The 26,119-nt window shown below is 51.3% G+C and overlaps 1 protein-coding gene across 9 annotated transcripts in view; it reads left to right on the top strand.

Annotated features, from left to right (window-relative positions):
• The window catches only part of NAV1 (neuron navigator 1), a 287,649-nt gene that overhangs the window by 88,959 nt on the left and 172,571 nt on the right, over positions 1-26,119 (top strand). For 6 of the 9 annotated variants that reach the window (XM_055109792.2, XM_055109787.2, XM_055109785.2 and 3 more), the window contains 2 exons: positions 1,647-1,750; positions 20,821-21,612. In XM_055109792.2, coding sequence (XP_054965767.1) covers positions 1,647-1,750; positions 20,821-21,612 — 896 coding nt within the window. Of the gene's footprint in view, positions 1-1,646; positions 1,751-20,327; positions 21,613-26,119 lie in introns of those variants that run through there. The other 3 variants (XM_055109794.2, XM_063602017.1, XM_063602060.1) reach the window with 2 other exon arrangements.

The following is a 26,119-nucleotide window of genomic DNA, read 5'->3' as shown; positions in this document are numbered from 1 at the left end:
TCCCAGGTCCATTCTAACTTCTTCCAAGAAACCAACCAACCCCAGTCTTTCTTTATCCCCTTGGCACTCGTGTACTTGGACAGACATTTAATTGACAATAAGAGCCTGGTGCAGTGGCTCACATCTGTAATTCCAGCACTTTGAGAGGCCGAGGTGGGCAGATCTCGAGCTCAGGAGTTCGAGACCAGCCTGGGTGACATGGCAAAACCCCATCTCTACAAAAAATATGAAAATCAGCTAGACGTGGTAGCTTGAGCCTGTAGTCCCAGCTACTTGAGAGGCTGAGGTGGGAGGATCATTTAAGCTCAGGAAATCAAGGCTGTAGTGAGCCTTGATCATACCACTGTGCTCCAGCCTGAGTGACACAGTGAGACCCTGTGTCAAAAAAAAAAAAAGAGAGAGAGACAGTAGTACATGGCGATTGTCCCCATCATACCAAGCACCCCCAGGGGCCAGGATGAGGCCTCCTGCTTTCTCTAACCACACCCCACCCTGCACTATCCCCAGCATTCACCCGAGGGGCCTGAGATACAAAAGAGCTCAGCACTGCCTAAATAGCTTAGAAAAAGCTGAGCACAAGCAGCAAACACCTCACAACCCTAGACTGTAAAACAGATCCCAGCCTTGGGGGGCATCTTCTCACCCCATGATGGAAGCCGGACCCAGAGAGGGGAAGAGATCTACTCCAGGTTATACAGTGAGTTAATGGCAAAATTGAGCCCAGAATCCCTGCCATCTAGGCATTGAAAAAAGTGAAAACTGGAGAGAGAGAAAGACAAATCTCAGTGGCACTGGAGACTCTCAGGGTTCCATGGCCCAGCCCTTCAATTTCCCCTCCTGCCTGCACAGCCCTCCCCTCCCCCTCCTGCCAAGCTGCCAAAGTCTCCATTTAGCTGGAGACAGCGGGCGGATGGGTGGGCAGGCCAGCTCCCAGAGCCTAGGGTAATTGCCTATAATGAAAGCTCCCACAGCCTTTGTTCCTGGGAGCAACTGTACGGTTGAGGTTGTGCTCAGAGGTCTGTGTGCACTTGGGAGCTGGTGCCCAGAGACCTCACCCTTCCTTCCTGCTACCACAACGGGCCCAGCAAGAGACCTGTCCTCCTGGGAGTCACTGTGATTGCAGCTGAGCCTACTCCTCCTTCTATCCTGACCTACCAGCTGCCTGGACTACGAGCAAGCCCAAAGCCTGTGTGCCCCCTGAACTACCAGGAATCAGTGACTTCAGCTTCAGAGGGAGCTCTTCCCAGTTTATATGTACATGGCTGTACATACATGCTCATCCTGAGGGCAAGGATCCTGGCAAGACAAAGGACCCAAGGCCTGGAGTTGCTAGGGTATCCCTCTGCCCTATAAGTGATAACGTTCCTGGGAAATGGGTAGATTGTAGAATGTCAAGGGGTGACAAGCATCGGGCATCCCAGTATCCTCTGGGGCTCCCTGCCTGGCGCAGCTTTGCATGGAAGGTCTGCTGCCTGCTGGAGGGCAGGCATATGCACATACCCATCAGGGAGGGGCTGGCCCTGAGTGGTGCGGGGCACTATCAGAGAAGAAGAACCAAGTTCTAAGAGGGTTTTCTTAGCCCCATGGAGGGGCTTAGAGACCAGGACATCTCTACCATGAGTGACTACCCTTTCTTGGTCCCACAGGTTGCAAACTGACCAGAAACCTGGCCCCCTCTCCCAGGGCAGCTGGCCCCTTGATGGCTATGCTGAGCCCCTCCATGAGACTGAGGAGAGCTTCTCCTGCATGGGTAAGTGATCTGGGGGAGACTTCCTCCTAGGGTCAGGAGGCCACTGTGCTAGAGCTGCCTAGATGGAAGAAGTGACCTAGGCTGGATGGGTCCATCTCTTGACAAGGAGACATCAACCTGTAAATTGCACTTTGAGTTTTCATCATGCTTGACTCAACCCTGGGTTGGTCCATCAAACCCAGGAGCCCTTTAGGGGCAGCATAGGGAAGTGGCCAGGGGATGCCCAGGCTATGGAAGTTACTGCATGTGTGTGTCATGTGAGAAGTCACGACACAAAGGTAACAAGCTGGGAGTGAGAGCCAGGTTCTGAGTGGTGCCCAGGTTGAAAAATGAAGGTGCTGGAATTAGGGAGGCAGGCCAGAGCCATCTGGCTTGCTGCGTGACAACACTTCCCCTTCCAGGACCACTTTTAACAGGCCACTCCCACACATGTCCCCTTCCCTGTGTCATCCTGTAGTCATGAGATATCACCTGAGGCTCAGGCATGTGAGATTCACCAGGAAGATCCCTAAATTTCAAATACAGCAATATTCCATAAGGGCAGAGACACTGACAGTCTCAGGTGCATCTTCAGGTGCTCAGTGTCTCTGAATAAATGAATGATGCATGGATGAGTGAGTGTCTTGGGTACCATAGGTCAGACCCTAAGTGGGTCAGATTCAAAACTCAGTAGCACTTACGGACGTGTGCTGATTTTCCTACAACGTTAAAAAAGTATCTAGAGGATGGCTATGATTCACACCAGGGGTACATGAGGCTGCACACTGCAGGGAACCAGGTCAATCCTTTACTTTCCCAGACAAAGAAAAACTTGCCTCAACAAAGTAATAAATTTCCTTTTCACAAACCTGAGATTGTCCAGAGGGTTTGTCTCCCAGCTTTGTCTTGGTGCCCTGCTCCAGCGGGCCAAGTTGGGGCTTAGAACACAGCCTGACCCTGAGATCACTGGACAGGATGGTATACTGCTTCTGTCTTCTCTGTGCCCTGCTGGGCAGGTGGCCAGATATCCCTTCTTGGCCTGGGAGCTGGGACCTTTTGAGCCCTTTCTAGGCCTGGTCTATAGCAGTGATCTTGGAGCCACTGCAACCCTAAAAACAGAGCAGCAACACTCATTCTTCCATGACAAGCCTTGTGGAGGAGGGTTATGGGTTAAGGACTCAACATTTGCAAAGCAAGCCATCTCCTTCCACAATAAGTATACATGCAAGAGAACCAGGGCATGGCAGGGGACAAAAGGAAACCAAATTTCTCTGGCACCGAAAAGCCATCAGAATTAGAATGTGGTAACCAGGAAACTATGTGGAGCTCTATTTTTACATTTGCAGTTTTGTTAGTGTAATGGCTTCCTCATGTGGATGCCACATTGTTAGAGCCTAATGATCTCCATGCACCTAACCCAGCGCTCGTTCACGATTATTATCCGATGAGTTGATGAGAGGTCTTTTACTTTTAACGTCTGTTGCAGACTAGCATTAGGAATCCCCCAGGCTTGTCAGCTGGAAGACCACCCTCACTGGTTAGATGTGAAACTGTCTGCTAGATCACGGTTGGGTACCTCTCGGGGGACAGAGTGCCGGGGAACCTTTGGAGGAGGGTTTTACCAGAAAAGTGAGAAACACTGGCTTTCTCCAAGGCTCCTAGGGAAGAGGAGCAGGGTTCACTGCACTGCCTCTGCTCTGGTGCTAGCTAGTTGTCATGGTGACCCATCTCTGCCGAGGATACGCCGAGCTCTTTGATGGGTTGGATGGGGAGAGAGATTTCGGATTTGCCTGCCTTGTGGAAGAGCCTGCGCTCTTCTGAGCTTGAAGAAAACAGAGAAGAGAGGAAGAGAGGAGGCAACTGAAGGAGTTCATTTTATGCCTTGCCCTCTCACTCCCAAAGTCACTTGGGGCATGACATGACTCATTCATTCATGTATTCTTTCATTCAATCTACAAACCATCAGTGAGTGTTTGCCTTGTGCTGAACACTGTGCTTGACACTGGGGTAAAAGACAAATAAGACTTTGACCTGCCTTCAAGACGTTCACAGCCCAGGGATTCACTCTGGTGAGACTTATCTAGAGAATTTGTTGGGATCCCAGAAGCTGTGCCCAGTGACCTGCCCCTATAGGGGTTGACAAGGCAGCCAGTCAGTCCTGCCTCCCTCGCTAGGCCCCATGGCATGAGGAGGGCACTGAGCTTATTATCCCATTTATAGAAGGAGAATTGGGTGCTTTGGAGAGTACTCCATCAAATATTTATATAATTCACAGAATCCAGCATAGTTATTTCACAGTTATTGATCATGTTATTTCCATATCAATTTGTAGATGGCTGGGGGTTTGGGGGCTTTTTTTGAAGCTCATGTATCTTCCCTTCCCGACCATGAACTCATCTTGCCCCCCATCACCTAGCACAGTGCCTGGTGGTCAGGGTTTGGTGAAGGTATGATTTGAATGAATGAGTAAGGAATCCAATGTAAGTGGTTGTAGAGCTCTAAAATTTGTCCTCTATCAGCCTGTTTCTTCTCTACCAGCTGAGAAAGACCAACCAGTCTTTCTCTGCTCCTTTCCCAATGTGCTTCTCTCTGTCCTCCAAGCTCACTGAATGGGTTTGGGGGGTAAGTGCAGAGTCTTTGAGGGGAGCAGGAGAAGGCCAAAGAGCTTTCTCAGCCTTGTGCCACTTTCTTAATCTGCCTGGACTCTGGGCATAGAGTCCAAACAAGGCTTTCTAGTATTTATATAGCAGGAGGAGAATTTCCCATGATGACCTGCCTCCAACCTGGGGCACTGGGGATGTTCTTCATATATCCTGAAGGCCATCCACCAGCAGCTGCTCATTCTGCCTCTGCCCTGGGGCAAGTGTGGAAATGCCCAGCCCACTGATGTTTGTACATGTGCCCTGACCCTCCCTGGCCCATCTGATTCTGTTGGTGACAGCCCAGCGCTGGTCCCATCTGCTCACTCTCCCTTTGGTCGCAGTCAGCACTGGGTAGTGTATAGACCACCATCAGATCTTAATTTTGACAGCCAAGAGAAGCCAAGGCTGACGTTACCGCGTGCCCACATGTGTGAGGCTGTGTGCAGGAGGACTGGGAAAGGTTGCCCCAAGGCTTATGCAGATTCTTTAATGACTTCCACTTTGTGGCATGTTTGAATGAGCACTAAGTGGACCCACAATGAAGGGATCTTTTTCTCATCATAGCACGTGTCATCAGGAAAAAGCCAGAGCCTCCTCCCTGCCTCCTTCTCACACGAGGGTTGATATATAGAGAGAATGGGTGGGGCAGTGTGGAGTTTGGCCTCATACTAGGGCTGTTTTGCTTTTCTTCCTCTTTCTTCTCCCTTGTTGAGCTGGCTCCATCTTTAAGCCACAGTGAAGTTTTTCCTGCCTTATGGATTTGAAATAGAGCAGGAATAGAGTCTTCATTCTAAGAGAACTTGCAAAGCTAGTGTGCCTGGGGCAGGAGCAAGGAATGGTAACTACTCTCTGGGAGAGGAGTTTGTTCTGGGGGTTTCAAACCAAATCCAAGTATTCCTGGACTACAAATGACTTGCATCAAAGAACATAGGAAGTCAAAGCTCTAACAAACTTTATAGATCTCCCAAATTTGGCCTCCTTTTCAATGAGGGAGAGATGAGACTCAGAGAAGAGAAGTGACTTGCTCAGGACTGCATAGGAAGTTAGCAGGTGAACTAAACCAGGACCACTGCTTTCTGACTCCTTAAACACTAAAAAGAACTAAATGGTAATAATGACTATCACTTATTGAATACCCTACTATGTGCAGGGCATAGTGCCAAGTGCTTTACATAAAGTCCTTCATGAATACCTTATACAATCCTTTGAAGGTGTTATTATTACTCTGTGTTATGGATAGGAAACTCAGGCTCAGAAGGGTTATATAAACCTGTCTGAGGACATCCAGCTAGGAGGCTGTGCCAGGATTCCATCCCAGGCTTGTCAAAAGGCCACACTCTTCTCTTACTCCCTGCCTTCCCAACTGCCGCCAGTACTCACTCAGTCGCACACTGTCCAAGCTCAACTCAGTCTCCCTTAGCCTCTGCCAAGCAATGAGGAAGGAAATGGGATCAGTGAGTCACAGTCCCTGCTCACATCTCCCTCAATCTGAGCAGGTCCCAGGATGCCACTGGCATCCCTGTCACTCCAAACCTATGTCATTTCATGCTGAGTTCACACTGCTGTGTTCTTTGCCCTCTGGGGACCTCCAGGCCAAGATGAGCCTTATGTCCCAGTCATCTGTGGAGAGAAGACATGCAGACAATTGACTAGAAAGTAGAAAAAGTTCAGGGGCAGATGATATTAGCCGTGTTCTCAGAGGTTGAGCAGGTTGGTGCTGTTGTGGGGCAGAGGTGGCTTGGGAGTGCGAGGGTCTCTGGAGACTCTGTTGGATAAACAAAGCAGCAATCTAGGACCTGGTAGGCTTCCAGGAACTGGGACGGGAGGTCATAATAGCACTTGTAGCAGCAGCCGACACTTACCGTGGCTTACTGTGAACCAGGCATTGTTATAAGCACCTTTAATCCTTCTAACAACTGCATGAGGTTTGGAATCTAACTCCCTACTTGCCTTGCATCACAGCTTCCTCACTTGCTAGCTATGCAGCCTTGGGGAACTTATTTAGTCTCTCTGTGCCCCTGTGTCCTTGGTTGTAACCAGGGATGATAACAGTGCTTTCCTCATAGGGTTTTGTGAGAATTAAATGCATGGATATTGGTAAAGCGCTTAGAAGAATGGCTGATACATAAGAACTGCTCAATACGTGTTTGGTGTTATTTGTTATTGAGGCAAGTGATGTTATTATCACACCCACTTTGCAGATGAGGAAACTGGGATAGACAGGTTAAGTGGCTTGCCCAAGGTGGTCTAGCCAGGATTTGAACCCATGCAGCTGGTCTTCAGAGGTCATGCTCTTAACCATACGTTCTATGACCTCACTGGAGGGGAAGATGACTCAAGTCTGGGAGTTCTCCCAGGGAGGCCAGGAGAGGCAGTGGGATCACCAGCCTGGCTCTGGGAGGGGCTATGAAGGAAGAGGCCAGATAAGTAAGGTCATCCGAGGTACCTGCTGGAGGGGTTTGAAATAGAAACTGTAGGAGTCTGGATGCTATTTCTTTAGAGGAGTACAGGGGGAGGGAGGAGATTGACTTTTCAAGACAATATTTGGCTGGGAAGGGGATTTATCTCAAGGCAGTGGATTTGACCCAGTGTTAGCCATTTCAGTGGAGTGGCAAGAATAGCAGAAGCTGGTCAGCTTGGAGCCTCTTTTCCCCGTGGCTACCTTGGACTCAGGCCCTCCCACTCTAAAAGGTGTGTGAGTGATTCTACGTGGTTTTTGCAACTATGAGTGCTCCACATATAGTACAAATCCCTTGCTCTCCAGATCCTGATTGTGGTCCCAGAAATCAAGAAATCTTGGCAAGACCCAGCTTCCCTGTTTCTTGCTGCACCAAGAAAACCAGGACCTCTGCATTGCCCAACTCCAGAGGAAATTCATATCCATTCGACAATTTTTGTTTTGTTTTGTTTTGTTTTTTGTTTTTTTGAGACAGAGTCTCGCTCTGTCACCCAGGCTGGAGTGCAGTGGCACGATCTCAGCTCACTGCAAGCTCCGCCTCCTGGGTTGATGCCATTCTCCTACCTAACCCTCCCAAGTAGCTGGGACTACAGACGTCCACCACCACACCTGGCTATTTTTTTTTTTTTTGTATTTTTAGTAGAGACGGGGTTTCACTGTGTTAGCCAGGATGGTCTCAATCTCCTGACCTCGCGATCTGCCCGCCTCAGCCTCCCAAAGTGCCAGGATTACAGGCGTGAGCCATTGCACCCGACCCATTTGCCAATTTTTTATAAAGCACTTACTGTGTTCCAGGTGTTATTCTAGAAGCTTGGAATACATTTGTGGACAAAATAGGCAAAGACTTCTGCACTTGTGGGCCCTTTATGATGTAGCCTAGAGCTGTGCAGTGTACAACCTGTGCAGCTGTACGTGATCTACATGGTGGCCCTGGAGAAGCCCCAGCTCTGGAATATGTCTCCCGCCCTAAGGAGCAGGAGCAGAGCTTTGGCCTCATGACATTCCTGGGACTATAAGCAACAGCAGTCTGTGGGCCACCCCCCTTCGCCCTGAGTGCTTGAATAGATGAGGAAGGTGATAAACTTTCCCCTGTAGTTTTCCTAGAGAATTACCCCCTATACCCAATACCTACCTGTCCTGGACTTGGCAGCCTCTTAGCAGATTTTTAGAGACTCCATTCTCCAACCTGCAGCGATCTGCTTCAGCTCCTCCTAGAAAATCCCAACCCCTTGTTTAGTTCTCCATGTGTCTATGAGCCATGGAAAGGTTCTGGGAAAAAGGACACTGAAGGAGAGGTGGCCTGGTTGACAGGAATCTCTCCAGCTCAGACTGCTCCATACAGCTTTAGAGGTTGTTATCCAGGGAGCTGTGGAGCAGTTACAAGTTTCAGCTGTGGGAGGCGGAACTATTTGCTAAACTTCCACCACTGCTGCTCCCTACTTCTCTGGCCAGTCCAGGTAAGCCTCACCTCCAGTGCAGCTCTGAAGATCTGGCCCCTCAGATCTTTGCCCCATGCCTGGGCAAAGATTGGCCAGCCCTCCTTGTAACTCTGAACTATGGTCTCCCTGGGAAGGCCCAGGGCAGACAGAGAGCCTGCAGAGGGGGCTTTATTTCAAGAAGTGCTGGCTCCACACCAGTCTTGGCCAAGGCTGAAGTCTCCCTCCAGCACCACTGAATGGGCAGAAACTGGAACACACCATCCCAAGCCCCCCCAAACCCCTTTGTAAGAGGATTAGGGTCCCCTGGTGAGAGACTTCCCTCCCCACTATAAGGCTGCGGGCAGGCTTACACAGAAGGAGCTCTGGAGAGAGGCAGTTGAAGAGAGTGAGGTGACACAGACACAATAGCCAGAGAGATTAAGTGCTGAGAATTACCCCAGCCACAATATTCATCCTTTAAAAGGGCGGAAGGAATAAAAAAACTTGCCTTCCTGGGTGGTGGGAGTCCCAGGCTTCAGAGGGAGCTGAAGATAATTAAAGGTCAGGACATAGGAAGGTTCAGCAAGTGTGGAGTCATCCACGTGAGACCAGATGAGCCCAGGGAGGAGGGGAGAGCGGAGAAATGCTCAGTTGTCCCTTCTCTCAAGAAAATCCTTCCAGGAGAAGGAAATGAGAGTGTCCTGCGGTATGAATGACTGAGGTCAGATAAATAAGAGAACTTCCTGGCAGGAGGAAAGCTCAGCCCCAGTGGAAGTGGAAGAACAGCCTGAGGTTCATATAAACACTGGCACAGTCCAGGGGCAAAAGCTGACCTCATGAGCTCACAGCATCCTTCCTGCTGAAGAATCTGAGGTTGCATGCAGGCAGGAGGGAGCACAGAGGTGGCAAGCCCCTTGTGATGACATCAGGCCCTGTGAAAGGCAACGTTCTCATCATGGCATTGGAACTCCCACCTATCACACCAATGAATACTCTTAACATTTGCAGAGCAATTTTTATATGCCAAGTAATTGCCAGTGATTATTCTATTAAAATTCATTGAAATATGAGTCCATGGCATTCCTCTGTTAGGTTTAATACCTCATTCAAAAACCTAACAAAACTCTAATAAAGCACAGAAGTGCCAACTGAGAAAATGAGTGCAGCCACAAAATGGGAATATCTTTCTCTCTAGGGTAGTAAAAAGGCCAGGTTTCTTTAAACCATCTGTCCCAGCTGGTTCAGACTAAGATGGGTAAAAGCTTCTCATTACTTTCGCAGTTGTCTTTACTTTTTTAGAGTCAGGAATCTCTTTAAGAATTTGACTGCTATTACAATATATCCCCCCAGATAAATGGACATATTCACAGTATTTGGCTTCTGTTTGATGGCTGGTACTGTGGACCCCCAGAATCCAGTCTGTGAACATAGATTAAGAAGTTCTGTTCTAGGGTAGTGATGTCATCACTGTGTTGACAAGGTCACCACAGGTTTGGGCCTTGTGCTTTTCCTCATCAGGTTTTTGGGTTTGTGTGGCCCATAGTGAATTAAGAGGATTTATTACAGAGTAAGATTATCTCCAAGGTCCCTCTTAGTGTTGTGATTTAATGACCTTAAAACAACCAATTCTTCATGGACAGGTCAAATTAAACTCTAGATTTGCCCATCCCGAAGGACACATGCTCACACAAGGAGTTTGCTTGTCCCCATCCAACACATGGGCACAGCCACAGGCACACACCCTACCCTCTCCTTCCTTTGCCTGCCTGGAGTTTTCCCTCACCGGCCTGCAGTTGCCATGACAACTGATCTGGGTGGGTCATGGTCTAAGGGCGATGTACCTGGGTGGTGCAGAGCTCTGCTGAGGCCCAGTGTGCAATATCCACCCCGGTGGTGTGTATGGGACAGTTGCCATGGCAACATACAGGAAAAGCACATGTGGGAAACATCTGGACTTCTTATCCTGGGCTCTTTATTAGCCTGAGGAGCACAGGGATCTGATTTTAAATGAGTACAGTTTCAGACAGAGTACCCTAGATTAGGTGTTCTTCTGCCTTTCCCTACTAGAAGCCCCTGAGCAGAGGGAGCAGAGATTCTCTAGCTCCTCCCCCCACCCAATTTCTTAGATGACCAGCTGTATATATTCTCTTAAGGCCACATAGCAAATCAAGAAGACAACCCAGAACCCCCAAGCCTTGACATTAGGGAAGTCCTCAGAAGATCCTGACTTGTTGGGACTGTCAGGTCCACTAAAAGTGGACCAAGACCCCAGGACATAGGTCATGGGGCTGAGCTATGAAGCGACTGGTGTTGCTACAGACCACCAGCTCTGTCTGAAGGATTCTCCTCTGCCACATTCTCACTCCCAGGATTCTGTGGGGCAGTCTTAATGTGACTGCAGTCCTAGATCATGCAGACTTCAGGTGCAGCAGATGTCTGGGTTACAGGAGCTCCTCAGCAGGACAGGCAGGAGAGTCAGGGCCCTCCTTCCCATTCTTCACTCACCCTTCTAATACCCAGTCCCCATTTCTCTGCCAGGATCCCAGACTTTCCTGCTGTGGGGTTCTATATGTCTTGGAATCACATGCAGTTATTATATTAAGCAAGTCTCTAGAAATAGCTGCATGGTAATAGCATGAAGTTATGGGAAGATGTGGAACACACACAGACCTATATTCAAATTCTGATTCCACCAGCAGCCTGCTGTGTGGTCTTGGGCAAGTGTATGTCTCTGTAAAATGAAGATAATGATAGCCCCTGCTTCAAAGGCTTTTATGAAATGATGAACATTACATGTCTAAGAGGGTCCCTGGCAATAGGAGGTGCTTAGTAACTGTAAGATCCCCTGTCTTTCAGTTCAGCAAGGATCAGTGAGCCCTTACTAACTAACCTATGTAGGGCACTTAACAATTCAGCTGGCAGGAGAGGATATCTCCCTGGGATATAAGTAGGCAGAATGTGAGTACCCAGCCCCTGACTTTAATCAGTGGGTAGGAAAGGCAGAGCGGTGTGTGATGGGGTAGTCAGAAGGCCTCCTGGAGGAGGTGGCTCTGAAGCTGGGCCTTGAGGGGAGAATTGGATTTGAATTCATATAACAGAAGGCATTCAGGAAAAGGGCAGAGCAAAGCAAAGGTGCAGGGGTGGGGTCAGGCCTGGAGCAGGGGCATTTAGAGGAAAGCATTAGAGGTCAAAGTTGTCAGCAGGCGAAGCCAGAGTGGGGAAGGGCTTGAGTACTGCGTGTTGGCCAGCACTGGCCTCTAAGGCAGCCAGATAGCAGAGGCCAGGGGACTGTCCTTTCCTGGGAAGCCAGCGAGGTCATCAGGTCAGAGATATGCTTCTCTGCAGGACATCATGGAGTTCTGGCTTTAAAAGGAGGAAGGTCTCAATGCTTGGAGATCTGGACCCCACTCCCCAAGGAGGGGAAGGAGAAACCCCGTGCCTTGTTGTGCACTGCCAGGGCTCCTCTGCTGAGAAACCAGTCACGAGAAATAGAAGTCCTGTGTTCTAGCCTGGGGGCCGGGACACTTGGGAGAAGCAAGTGTCCAGCCCTGAGAAGAAGAAGACCAGCCCTGAGTCAGACCTCCCTAGCCCCCTGACCTTCTAGCTGAGAAACCCTTGGCTGAAGGAGGGGCCAGTTTTTTGGATTCCAGCCCCTATCCTCCCCTCCCACGTCTGGAACAGGCCCTCCCAAGAGCCTTCAACCAGTTTCCACTCCCTCCAGGACTATACAGCCCCGAGAACCCTGCCTCTGAAGGGAGAGCCTGTGCCCCGTCCCCATCCCAGCTTGGGGGGCCCCGGCCTCCAGCTGGGGACATGGGCTTCAGGCTCTGGTCTTGTTTACTTGTGTGACTAGAGGTGACTTGTTTTCCTTCTAAGGGACCTCATTTCCGACCCTGTCCTTTCACACGGTGGGCAGGCTCATCCCTGCTCTATCCTTGCCCTGTTGGTGTAGAAATTTGTGTCCAGGCAGCTGTGAGCTCCAAGGAATGTGAGTTGTAGCTTAGAATTTCTCGGCATTCCCACCCTTCTGGAAGCTCCCCCGAGACGGTTGAGCTAGAGGGCAGACCGAGGCCCATGACCTCTGGCTCCACTCCCAGCCTCTAGTTTTCTCTGCCTCATTTTCCCCAATAGACAGGAAGACAATAAATCTCTCTCTGGAGCCCACACACCTGATCTGTAGCCCAGAGGAAAAATCCCCAACCACTGAACTCAGGGAGTCTTCTGGGGCCAGAGAGGGTGAGCCGGGGACCTGCAGTGTCCACAGAAATATCTCAACTACCAATGCCCTGGAGAAGCAAAGGCAGTGGCTGGGCTAATGGACCAATCTAGGAAGTCTTCCTGGATGAGGTCCTGGAGGTGTGAGCCACTCAGAGCATCCATATTGGACCACTGTGTCTAGTGTCTCCTTTTTTTTCAGCAAGTGGGAGTGGGGGATGGGGCTGAAGTCCCAGCTGGGATTACTGCCTGGGCTGTGAGGATACCTTGCCCACTTTTCCCCCTGTCTCCCAGAAGTGTGGTGAAACTATCCCCATGCCTCTGGACAGAGCAGAGATTTAGGGGCAGAAGAGGGTCTCAGCCCTGAATGCCCCAAGGTCATTCCTCTGAAGAACTGGAGCTTCCTTCAAAGGAGCAAGGCAAGGGTCTACTGGCCTCACTCTGGCCCAGGGCTTCAGGGAAGGGAGAAAAGATGCCGCTGGGCCACCATCCCAGAAGCTTGGCTTCCATTCCACACACCAGCTGCACTGTGTCTTGCCACGGGGTATTAAGAGGTCACTGCTGTTTACAATTCCCTACACATCTGTTCCGAGTCACGCATTCATTCATTTAATCAATCGTCATTCACCAAATATTTTTGAGAGCCCACTGTGTGCACAGAGCTGGGATGGGTTTTGAGAAAAAGTTCAACTGAAGATGAATCCTTGGGAAACACCAATGGGTGAATGACGAATGACAGCCCTGAACATTAGGAAATGATTAAAGTGGCTGCAGTGAACTGCGTGGGGAGAGTCAGGGAAGGCGGCCTAGAGGAGGCGGATTTGGCCTCAAGCGGGGCCGGGGAGAAGAGAGGACTCTAATTCTACCTCCAAAACCAGCTCCTCCTGAAGCCTTCCCATTTTGCTTGATGGCAACTCCAATCTTAGAGCTGTCCAGGCCCAAATCCTTGGGGGACATTCTTGGTTCCTCTCTTTCCCACACACCCACATTTGGCCAATAGCAAATACTAACAGCTTCAAAATATATGCAGAGCCTGACCACTTCTCACTACCACCACAGTCACCGCCCAGTTCCAAGCCACCATCATCTCTCACTTGGGTGACTGCAACTGCTTCTGCCCTTGAGCCCAGCAATTTGCTCCCCAAATAGCAGCCAAAGTGGCCTTTTCAAGAGGGAAGCCAGGTCATGTCACTCTCTGCTCCCAGCCTACCAAGGCTGCCATCTCACTGGAAGCAAAGCTTTGGGTTGCTTAAGAAGTCCCATGTTTTGGGTGCTCAAAAAGTCCCTGCTGATAGCTGGAATGACATGAGGGAATGACATGGCGGAGAAAAGGACAAAAAGACGTGGGGAACAATGGCTAGAGGGCTTTCCACAAAGGCAGGGGTGTTGGCATCTGCTAGGCAGGTGATGAGGAGACCTCATGGTAGGCATCTAAGCAGAGAAAACGTATAGAAAATGCTTGTCACTGAGTTGGGCAGTGACAACTCCATGCTGGTCCAGAGTGAGTGGGCTAGGCTTGAAGAGCCATGTGGCTGGGTTCCCAGCCCTTGCTCTCCAGATCCTGACTATGGTCCCAGAAATCAAGAAAAACTTCCCCTGCTCTGCCCTTAACCCTGGAGGAAGCCAAGTATGGGCTCATGTGCCCCCTTCTCCCTCCCGCAAATCTCCCCTTCTCCCAAGGTCACCTTCCTTCCTTCCTTTCTTCCCTCCCTCCTTTCTTTCTTTCTCTCTTTTTCTTCCCTTCCTTCCTTTCTCTTTTTCTCTTTCTTCCCTTTATTCCCTTCCTTCTCTCTCTCTTTCTCTTCCTTCCTTCCTCCTTCCTTCCCTTCCTTCTCTTCCTTCCCTTCCTCCCTCCTTCCTTCCCTTCCTCTCTTTCTTTCCCTTTCTTCTCTCTTTCTTTCTTTCCTTTCTTTCTCTCTCCCCTTCCTTCCTTCCTTCCTTTCTTCCTTTCTTCCTTTCTTTCTCGGAGTCTTGGTCTGTCGCCCAGGCTGGAGTGCAGTGGTGCGATCTCGGCTCACTGCAGGCTCCGCCTCCCGGGTTCACGCCATTCTCCTGCCTCAGCCTCCCAAGTAGCTGGGACTACAGGCGCCCGCCACCACACCCAGCTAATTTTTTGTTTGTTTGTTTGTTTGTTTGTTTTAGTAGAGACGGGGTTTCACCATGTTAGCCAGAATGGTCTCAATCTCCTGACCTCGTGATTCACCCACCTCAGCCTCCCAAAGTGCTGGGATTACAGGTGTGAGCCACCGCGCCCGGCCTCTCTCTCTCTCTCTTTCTTTCTTTCTTCCTTCCTTCCTCTCTTTCTTCCCTTCCTTCTCTTTCTTTCTTCCTTCTTCCCTTCCTTCCACCTTCCTTCCCTTCCCTTTTCCTTCCTTCCTTCCTCCCTCGCTCCTTCCTTCCCTTCCTTCCTTCCCTCTCTTTCTTCCCTTTCTTCTCTCTCTTTCTTTCTTCCCTTCCTTCCTTTCTTCCCTCCCTCCTTCTTTTCTTTTCTCTTCTCTTCTCTTCTCTTTTCTTTCTCGGAGTCTTGGTCTGTCGCCCAGGCTGGAGTGCAGTGGCGCCATCTCGGCTCACTGCAGGCTCCACCTCCTGGATTCACGCCATTCTCCTGCCTCAGCCTCCCAAGTAGCTGGTACTACAGGCGCCCGCCACCACGCCCGGCTAATTTTTTGTTTGTTTGTTTGTTTGTTTGTTTGTTTTAGTAGAGAAGGGGTTTCACCGTGTTAGCCAGGATGGTCTCAATCTCCTGACCTCGTGATCCGCCCGCCTCGGCCTCCCAAAGTGCTGGGATTACAGGTGTGAGCCACCGCGCCCGGCCCCTTTCTCTCTTTCTTTCTTTCTTTTCTTTCTTTCTTTCTTTCTTCCTTCCTTTCTTCCCTTCCTTCCTCTCTCTTTCTTCCCTTCCTTCTTTCTTTCTTCCTTCCTTCCTCCTTCCCTCCCTTCCTTCTCTTCCTTCCCTTCCCTTTCTTTCTTTCCTTCCTTCCTCCCTCCTTCCTTCCCTCCCTCTCTTTCTTCCCTTCCTTCTCTTTCTTTTTCTTTCTTTCTTTCTTCCCTTCCTTCTCTCTTTTCTTTCTTTCTTTCTTTCTTTCTTTCTTTCTTTCTTTCTTTCTTTCTTTCTTTCTCCTCTCCCTTCCCTTCCCTTCCCTCCTTCCTTCTTTCTCTTTTTTTCCTTTTTTTTTTTGAGACAGGGTCACACTCTGTGGCACAGTAGTGCAATCTCAGCTCACCGCAACCTCCGCCTCCCAGGCTTAAGTGATTCTTCTCCCAAGTAGCTGGAATTACAGGCATGTGCCACTATCGCCCAGCTAATTTTTGTATTTTTAATAGAGACAGGGTTCCACCATGTTGGCCAGGCTAGTCTCGAACTCCTGACCTCAAATGATCCACCTGCCTCAGCCTCCCAAAGTGCTGGGATTACAGGCATGAGCCACCAAGCCAGGCCCCAAGGTCACCTTTCAAGGTCAATGAGCTTGGGACAGCCTTCCCACCCTCTCCTCTCTTTGGCTCTCCCTGACCCCCAGTTCTCCTAACACAGTCCCAACTGACAGATTCCCCAGACCCCCCACAGACACCTGGGTTACATCCTTTTCTAATCACAGGGGTGTGAGAATGTGAAATCACACAGCATGCGTCTCCTTGGCTGTATGCCTACATCTTCATTCCTCAAATTGCTTTATCTGTCAACAGATGTGGTCAAATCACTCATCCTATCACCATTCCAGAAACTACCAATGACTTTGGAAAGAGAGGAGTGGGATGATGAGCTGGTCTTTGGGGCGCTGAGGATTGGGGGCTTTCATGTTCCAAACCAGCCTCTTTCTGCACATCCCCTTTAGAAACTTGGTTACTGACTTCACCAGCACCCACTGCCTGCCCAGCCAGGCCTCTCCCTCATCACATAACCTCTTCATTGATCATTGATGGTAGAATCTCTCTTCAGAGGACAATTTGAAGCCTGTCATTCTAGAGAAGGGGTAAATGGCCGAGTGGGAGGGGCTCAGGGCTGGGTTTGGAAATAATGTGACAGGGCAGGTCCTTCTCTTTTTAGGAATCACTCGAGGAACCATTCTGCACATACTGGTTTTATCGACTGATGCTGGAATGGCTGTTGCCACGGCAGCAGAGTGCTCCCACTGCAGTAGAGGATAGTGGGAAACTCATGGGATGTGAAAAGAATCAAAAAAGAGCCAGATAGAGGGAGAGGTCACATTAGGGAGTGTCAGAAACTTCCTGGATGCCAAGATGGCTATTTAAAGGGACCACCATCTGGCCATAGCAAGACCCTTTAAAGAATGACAGTGCACAGAGACTGGCACTCAAGGGGATTGGCACTGAATTAACCCATGAGATGTGCATAGAAGGTGTCTTCCATTTCATAAACTGACAGGTGACATTTCATGCAGGACAGAGTGTGGAGCACTAGGTTTAGGTGGTAGGGAGGAGGCTTCTCTTATTGACAACACTTTTTTCTCTTCTCAAAAGAAGCAGAATTTCAGGAGCCATTTATTGAAGGAAGGGAAAGGACTTGGGATTTGGGGAATAGGATATCCCATGAGAGCATGAGACAAGGTACAGAGGAACAAAGAGGAATAAAGACAGGGGAAGGGACCAGGCCAAAACACCAGATCAAATGAGACAGCAAGATAACCAGGAAGGAAGATCTGGCCCTGGGGAGGGGGCATAAGGTGACAAGCAAATGCAAGTGGACAGAGCAACAAATGGAATCATGTTTAGCAGCAGTTCTAAAGAATTTGAGAGCCCATTACTGGGTATATACCCAAAGGATTATAAATCATGCTGCTATAAAGACACATGCACACGTATGTTTATAGCGGCACTATTCACAATAGCAAAGACTTGGAACCAACCTAAATGTCCAACAACGATAGACTGGATTAAGAAGATGTGGCACATATACACCATGGAATACTATGCAGCCATAAAAAATGATGAGTTCATGTCCTTTGTAGGGACATGGATGAAACTGGAAACCATCATTCTCAGCAAACTATCGCAAGGACAAAAAACCAAACACCGCATGTTCTCACTCACAGGTGGGAATTGAACAATGAGAACACATGGACACAGGAAGGGGAACATCACACACTGGGGACTGTTGTGGGGTGGGGGGAGGGGGGAGGGATAGCATTAGGAGATATACCTAATGCTAAATAACCAGTTAATGGGTGCAGCACACCAACATGGCACATGTATACGTATGTAACAAACCTGCACGTTGTGCACATGTACCCTAAAACTTAAAGTATAATAATAATAAAATAAAATAATTTGAGAGGGACTAACCTACAGACATGGGTGTCAGAGATGAGGGACCAAATTAAACCACGGGAGAGGGCACCAGGTTTTGCTCACAGCAGAATACACTGGGTGGAATGTGTCACAGTGAAAATATACACAGTGAAAATAAGCTTTCTCAGCCAGGATGGTAGCCAGTGAATTTCCCTTTGTCTGCTAAGGAGAAGATGAATTTACATGCAGAAAGAGGATATAGAGACAGCAAGTAAGAACAACTGTAACCTGGTAAGTCAGAGAATAGGTGTTGTCGGATTCTCAAATTGCTATTTTTAGGAAAGGTGTGGTTCTCATGTGATTGAATTAGGGGCATCTTGTATAAATTAGAGAATGACCAATGAGTAAGGATGAGGACTGTAGAAGTGATGGCTTGTGACTTCATTACAAGTACCCTGAAGGATGGGGTAGGAAGAGCATGGTCATGCTTACTCAAAGATTTGGCACCAAAGATGGGGCTTGATCCCTTGCTTGAGCTGGGACCTCATGTTTGGACATAAGCATGGGTACTTCATGTGTGCCCAGAAAAGAAAGTCCCATGATTGGCCTCATCCTTTGGGCACTCTCTGTGCCTTGGCCAAGTTCTGGCATGATACCACTCACATTCCTTTAACCAGTTCTTCACTGCTTGTCATTTCCTATCTGGAACCACGAACCCTAGTTCCACCCCTGAGTTTCCTAATGCTAGACATAAGCCTCTGAAGCCAATCTGCATTGTGCATTGCAGATGGTACAGAATCCTCTTGTAAACCTGTCCTCCACTCCTCTTGTTATTCTTATAATTGGAATATATACACCCATGTCTGTCTACCTGAGATGAATGTGTTGATGTGTGTGACGTTGCTTTTTTCACAGGGACAGGATTATTATTTTCCCAAGTCTTGTATTGTCTACCTTGTATTCCCTGCCAGACAGGAAATACAAGAGTCCAGAGTTCCTCAAGGACAGAATCGCCACCTTTTTTCTATGTCTCCAAGACAGCCAAGAGTCCATGCTTCTTACCAAACACTTCTCTGCTTGAGAACTCTATATTCTCGTGTCACTTATCCTTTCTGCTATGATCCCTGTCACGGCAGATTTTATGGCATCTCAATCTGGAAGGCAGAGGGTCCTGAGATAACACCAGAACCCAAGAGTCATGCAGGGTACAAACCCAGCGTACAGTGCTCAGGCCTCCAAATCCATTTAACCAACAGAGTTGCAACACCTGCTCCATGCAAGGTGCTGAGTGACACAGTTCTACACCCGGAGAGATCCTGTGCTGGCGGGGGAGACAGATAGAGACACAAATACATTTCACACCAGGCAGCAGGTGATGATTAGTGTTAGGAGAGTGTGTGAACCATGAGACTCACACACAGCGTTCTTCAGATTCTAGGAGAAAGGGAGGAAAGGAGCTAGAGAGATGGAGGTTGGGTTTGGGGTGGGGAGATAATCTGATGGTTAGACATTCTGGCAAAAAGTTCTTAGGGCTTTATAATCCCTAGAGTGTGGCTCCACCTGGGCCTACCCCTCCTGGAGCAAGCTTTGCTTTCAGAGAATTCCCCTCCACTTTCTCCTGAGAGCCTTTTGCTCAGGCAACCTGGCCGTGACTTGGGAGGCCATTTGAGGATGGGCAGTGTCCCCTCTACTGAGGTACAGTCCTAGGCAAACTGCAGACTACTCCATCTGGCTCTTGTTCCCCCTCCACCTCATCCCTGTCCCCTGGGTCCAGTTAGGAGGAAAGGAAGAAGGGCTTGGGAAACATCTTTTAAAAGCACTCTGCTGCTCTGCTTAACTCTGGCAGGCAAGGGACCCAGTGCAAAGCCTCCTCTTGATTCCCTAGGTTTGACACAGGCCTTTACGGTTCCAAAGCCCTTCTACCTGTGAAGCTGGTATTATAACCACTATAAAAGAAAACAGAACCAGAGGGGTTCAATGACTTTGACAAGGTCACATTGCTAATTGGAATAGAAACCCAGTTTCCTGATCTCAAGAGTTACTCCTTCCCCTACAAAGCCCCCAGCCCCCTCCCCAGTCAACCCTAGGCCCCTTCTCTCCAAGCCACCCGTGTCCTACCCCCATCCCCTACCTCCTGGGCTCAGGAGGGCAACCTTGAGCCTCAGAGACTGAAGTAGGGTGGGACTGGGAGTTTCCTGGGGGAAAACCAAAGACGGTTTGGGGTTGGGGGAGGGGAATGAGCACGCTGGATACCATTCCTCCACCCCTCTCCCGACATCTCTCTCAGGCCCACGGGCCCACTTTCCCTCCCGCATTCTGAGCCGCCCTCCCTCCGTCTCTTTTACCTGCACCTCTACACCTCCTCAACAGATCTTTATCCTGGACACGGCAGGGGGTCCCCGTGCCCTCCGAGAATCCAAGAACCCGCCCCGCTTCTACGCGGAAAGCTGGGAGAAAAACTGCTTTTCCTTTATTTCCCCCCTACCCCCCACTCATCCGCCCCTGGAGCTCCGCTCGCAGATACCTCCCCCTCCCGAGCCAGAAATAGACACACTATCTCTCCCCCACCTCCCTCCCCGTGCGCACACTCGCTCCCCTCCTCCTATTTGCTCCCCGCCTTCCCCTTCCCTCCTTCCTCTGCTCGGAGCTGCAGCCTGCAGCCTCGACTCGGGCTGGCTGGCTGGCTGACTGCGGCCGGGGCGCTGCCCGGCAGTGCGGTGTCCACGGGACTGACAGGCAGGCAGGCAGGCCGCGGGCTGGGATCCGGACACCAAAGCAAAAGCACCGCTGGGCGCCGGAGGAGCCGCGGGGCTTCCATCCTTCCTTTGACTGATTTTTAAATTTTAATTTGTATTTTCCCCGCCGCCCCGCCCCTTTTCCTCCGACCCCGCCCTATCGCTCCCCGGCTTCCCTGCTCTTTCCTTTTTCCCGGCTTCCTTCCTCGCGTTTCTTTCCCCTGCGCCCTCGGCTTGCCTCTCTCCCTCCTCCCTCGCTCCCTCCCCCTTCTCTCCCCTTCTTCCTCGGTTTCTTCCGTCCTATCTCTCCCCCTCCTCCTCCCCCGCCTCCTCCTCCTGCGCTCCCGCCCCCTGCCCCCTCCCCCCGTGCCTGCAGACGCGCGGATCGTCCATGCGCTCCTCGCGGGCAGAATGCTGGGCAGCAGCGTCAAGAGCGTGCAGCCGGAGGTGGAGCTGAGCAGCGGCGGCGGCGACGAGGGCGCGGACGAACCCCGGGGCGCCGGCAGGAAGGCGGCAGCGGCGGACGGCAGAGGCATGCTGCCCAAGCGCGCCAAGGCTCCCGGCGGCGGCGGCGGCATGGCCAAGGCCAGCGCGGCTGAGCTGAAGGTCTTCAAGTCCGGCAGCGTGGACAGCCGTGTCCCCGGCGGGCCGCCCGCCTCCAACCTGCGCAAGCAGAAGTCACTCACCAACCTCTCTTTTCTCACGGACTCCGAGAAAAAGCTGCAGCTTTATGAGCCCGAATGGAGCGACGATATGGCCAAGGCGCCCAAAGGCTTAGGCAAGGTGGGGTCCAAGGGCCGTGAAGCTCCGCTGATGTCCAAGACGCTGTCCAAGTCGGAGCACTCGCTCTTCCAGGCAAAGGGCAGCCCGGCGGGCGGCGCCAAGACCCCCCTGGCTCCGCTCGCGCCCAACCTGGGAAAGCCGAGCCGGATCCCTCGAGGACCCTATGCGGAGGTCAAGCCGCTCAGCAAGGCGCCTGAAGCGGCCGTGAGCGAAGATGGCAAATCGGACGACGAGCTGCTCTCCAGCAAGGCCAAGGCGCAAAAGAGCTCTGGGCCCGTCCCCTCCGCCAAGGGCCAGGAGGAACGCGCCTTCCTCAAGGTGGACCCCGAGCTGGTGGTGACCGTGCTGGGAGACCTGGAGCAGCTGCTCTTCAGCCAGATGCTGGGTAAGTCCTGCCGCCCCGCCCCGCCCCGCCCCTGGCTTTCTCCTAACCAGCTGCTGGGGAAGGTGTGGGGAAAGCGAAGCCCCCTCCCCTTGCGCCTTCCCGGAGGGCCCTCCTGTTCACGATCAGGCTGTGATGGGCATTGCGCCCAGATGTGCTGAGCTGGCCCACCTCCAGATGCGCATGGCTCAAGTGTACCTTCTTAAAGACATTACAGGCGGGAACCCGGGTTCGACTCTGGCCTGCCCGAGGTGAGGCTGGACAATGGGATGGGGGGTGAGGGGGTTACAGGCTCTCAGAAATAGAGCCAGAATCCCAATATGGCAAAACCTGGGACTGGTGGAAACCTCCGTTGTGGTGTGGCCTGCGCTTGACAGGAGCATCCCGCATTGCAAGGGGAGCGTCCAGCGAGAGCCCGGATCTAGAGGACAGATGTGGGAGAGCAGATGTGAGGGCTGATTAGCCCCGGAACACAGCTGAGGCTCCACTTCCTCTGTGGATCCCGAGTGGGAGCGCAAGTCGGATTTCCCCGCGGTGTGAGGATTCTGGCTAAGAGAAGCGTCTAGGGCCGGGGGCGGGCGGGCTGCCAGCTGCGCGCATCTGGGCGCATGTCCTATACCTCAGCCCCGGCTCTGGCCCCAACCCCTACACCCGCAGGTCTTTTAGGGTGTGTCGAAAGCTCTGGGCGTTAGCGCCGAGACTCCTGTTTGACCGGGAAGCCTTTGCCCTGTGGCTAATGGAAGCCGAGCAGGCGGGAAGGGAGGAACAAAGCTTGCTCGAGTGGAGGAAGCGCGCAGAGCTGTTCCATTGTTCTCCGTGCCTGAAGAGTCTATGCAAAAAAACCCGAAGCGGGCCCCGGAACTGCTCTTTCTCTCCCCGGAGAGCCCCTGCCCTCAGAGAGGAATAGATCTGGGATGTGCCGGACGCCAGGCGGCCATGCCTAGGGAACTGGCACGGGCCCTGTTGGGGCCACGGAACAAGGACGGTGGGGCCTGGTGCCCAGGCGAGCTGCTTTGGCTGCGCGGACTTGTTGCGGTGGCTGGGTTGTGGGTCCTCCGGCGCCGAGGGACCCGAGCTTCCTGGGTACCCGGCAGGCTGCCCGCCCGCTGGGGGCTGGGAAGGGGCGTGCCAATGCGCGTGTGAAGGGGCGGGGCCGAGTGACGGGCTTGGCGGGTGGGGAACATGCAAGAGCTCGCCGGGCGGCCCTGGAGAATGCGAAGCCGGAGGAGACCGGTTCGGCCTGCTGCAGTCTTCCCGGGAACCCTCGACTCCTGTGTGGGCTAGGATGAGGGTCCTCTGACAGGGGCAAGGATTTGGGCCTTTGGAGAACCGATCCTCACGCAGGAGGCCGCAAATGGGCTTTGCAGAGGCAATCAGGAGACTGGACAAGGGCAAAAGAAGAGCAGCCTTTTCCCCTGGGAGCCCCTCCTGAAGGTGGGGATGGCTGGGTGGGTGCAGAAGCTGACCAGGCAGCCTCACTCTGCAAAGGGAATGTGCCACCCGGTCCTCAGTGTGGGGCTGAGCCTGTCAAAGGCCCTGCCTCAGTGAATGGGGCAAGAGAGACAATAAGGGAAAAAATTAATAAATTTTTGGCAGGCACCATGGCAGGCACCAAGGAGGGATATGGACAAAATGCAACTGGCCCATGTGATAGAGAGCCCTGCTGAGAGACTGAAAGCAGGGTGAGAGAGGAAGGGACCGTGTGTGTGTGTGTGTGTGTGTGTGTGTGTGTGTGTGTGTGTGTCAGACTGAGAGAGGGACTTGGCGAGGGAGGGCAAGGGAGTGTCGGGGCACAGAATAGCAGAAGGCACAGAACCCTTTTCAAGGTCAAGGCTTTACTTGTTGGGGATAACTTAGCTGGTCTGGGTCCTCTCCAGACCTGGATGCCCTCACACTGTCCCAGAAGCTGACTGCCCATTGAAGCCCTCTTAGTTGCTCCTCAAGAGGAGCCAAACAGTTCTGAGCTGGCTAGGGAGATGGGAGGAGGGGCAGGAGTGGGGAGGAGGGCAGGTGCAGGGAGGGCAAGAGAGGAGGAGAAGCTGAGCTGTGGTCCCTTATTCCTGCTTAGCAGTTGTCACTTCTCAAAGCACACTGACACTTTCAGTAACCTCGGAAGTGAGGAGAGAACACCTCCACTTCCCAGTTGGGGAAATGCAGAGTCAAAAGCATTGAGGGCCTTAAAGGCATCTATGAGTTCATGGTGGAAGGGAGATTCCGCATTGATCTCCTGAGGACTAAGTCGCAGCTCTTCCTAGGAGACCTGATTGAGAGAGGAAGAGTCAGCAGGCAGAGGGACCTGCCCAAGGCTGTGTCTACTGGGCATGGGCCACCAGAGCTGCCTCGATGACCCTACAGAGGGCTGAGGGGCTTAGCTCTCTGGGGTGGGGAGAGAAGGGTGGAAACTCCCAAATCTGCCTGTCTCCAGCTGAGAGGACCCAAAGTTGGGGGGTGGGGAGTTGGTTCAGGCTGTAGCAAGGCAGAGCCTGGTGTCAAACAGTGGTAGGGAGGAAAGGAGGGGAGTTGGTGACCTCCAAACTAAGCTTTTCCCTGTGTGAAGGGCAGAGGGTAGACTGCCTGGGGGAGGGGTAGAGGGAGAGGAACTACAGAGGGAATTCGTCTTCCAGAGCCAATGAAGGTGGTGTTCAGGTATCAGACAGGCCCTCAGTGTAGAGCAGGGTGCCCTCTGGGGAGAAGAATGGTGACTTGATGTTTCAGGATTGTGATTGAAGACACTGGGCATTTGTCCCCACCTCAGTGGGGCTCAGTGTCCAGTTATGTTCACTCCATAGTACCATCCTAGATCCAAGAGGCTGCCAAGAATCAATTTCTGAGGCGGAGGGAGGGGGTGGGAGTGAGGCAGCTTCAAGTCAGAGCCTTTCTGTAATAAGAGGGAAGGACTGAAACCTGATCATCCCCTTCCCAGAAATCAGCTGGGGTCCCAGATGGTCTAGGCAGGCTCCCTGTCCCTTCGCTAACCTTGGAAGCTGCCAAATAACTAGGGCCCCACTGGGGAACCCTAGAAACTTGGAAGACTGAGGAGTGAGTACCAAGGGCAAATGGGCTAATTCCAGGAATTAGATGCCTCTGGACCCTGACCCGATACTCACATCAGGCAGTTTGGCTCCGGAAGAAAGGCCACCAGGCCCTTGGCCTGGGTCTGGGGGCTAAGCTGGAGGCTGCATTCCTGAGTTCTCTGTGTAGAAGTCCTAAGCTCTGTGACCCCCTCTGGGACTCAGTTTCCTCATTTGTGAATGGAAGAGACCCTCCCATGGCTCATCCTTACCCCCTAGGGATGGGAAGGGGGTGTAGATTAAGGTGATCAGACCTGGAAACTGTTCCAAGTGGCTTAAAGAGAGCCTGTATTAATACAGAGCAATAGAATACAGATGCACCTCAATTTATGATGGGGTTATGTCCCGTTAAGACCATTGTAAGTTGAAAATATTGTAAGTCAAAAATGCATTGAATACACCTCACGTACCGAACGTCACAGCTCAGCCTAGCCTACCTTAAACGTGCTCAGAACACTTATATTCACCTACAGTTAAGCAAAATCATCTAATATAAAGCCTATTTCATAATAAAGTTGCATATTTCATAGAATTTATTGAATACTATACTAAAAGTGAAAAACAGAATGGTTGTATGGGTACTAGAAGTATAGTTTCTACCAAATGTATTACTTTCATGTGATCATAATGCCAAAAAAGCAGAAGCCGAACAATCACAGGTCGGGGACTGTCTGTACTATAGTAACACCCCAAATCTTCCTACCTCATCTTCCCTGGACCTGAGGATCTCAAAGCAAAACCAGTCTTTTGACACTCCAGGTGTTCATGTTCCTTCCTTCTGTCCTCCAGGAAAAGGGGGCAAAGTGAGACAGCTAAGACTGCCCAAGGTCAGGGAGTAAAAGAACCCAGGAACCTGGACTTCCTAGTCCCTCTTCATCTCAAAGGTGTCTGGACCCACACAAGCGGTTGTCATGACAACAGTTAGGCCTTCTGAAGTGCAGGCCAAGTAGAAATGAGGAAGAAAGGCAGGAAGCTATTCATTTCTAAGCCAGTTGATTGATATGAATTTTTTTGGGGGGAGGGGCAGTGCAAGGGGGTCGCTCCAGTGAATGTCCTCTGGGATACTTTGAGTAGCAGGAGAAAGAAATGCGTTCACAAATACTTCGTTTTCCTTTTTATTCAGTGCATTGTGGGGCTGGGGTGGGTAGAGAATTCTCCAAAGAACTGCCACCCAGAACATATAGGTGATATGTGGAAACTTATCCAGCACCCTCAGATTCCCTGAGGCCTAGCAGGAGAGTGAGGACAAAGCTCACTCCTGCCCTTCCTCTGGGCAGCAGCAGTAGTGATGGAGGATGCTTGTGGAATCACAGGCAGGAGGAAGGGCTGTGGCAAGGTGCAGCAGCCTGCAGGTTTGTGTGTATGTGTGTAGAGAAGGCACTGGCACAAAACCTTGGAGCTGTGAGGCCTCCTGCCTTCCTCCAGGTTGGTACCAATAA

This window comes from Pan paniscus, chromosome 1 (genome assembly GCF_029289425.2).
Source record: "Pan paniscus chromosome 1, NHGRI_mPanPan1-v2.0_pri, whole genome shotgun sequence".
NCBI lineage: Eukaryota > Metazoa > Chordata > Mammalia > Primates > Hominidae > Pan > Pan paniscus.
Note: the sequence above shows the minus strand (reverse complement) of the source record. Positions and strands in the feature narration are given on the sequence as shown.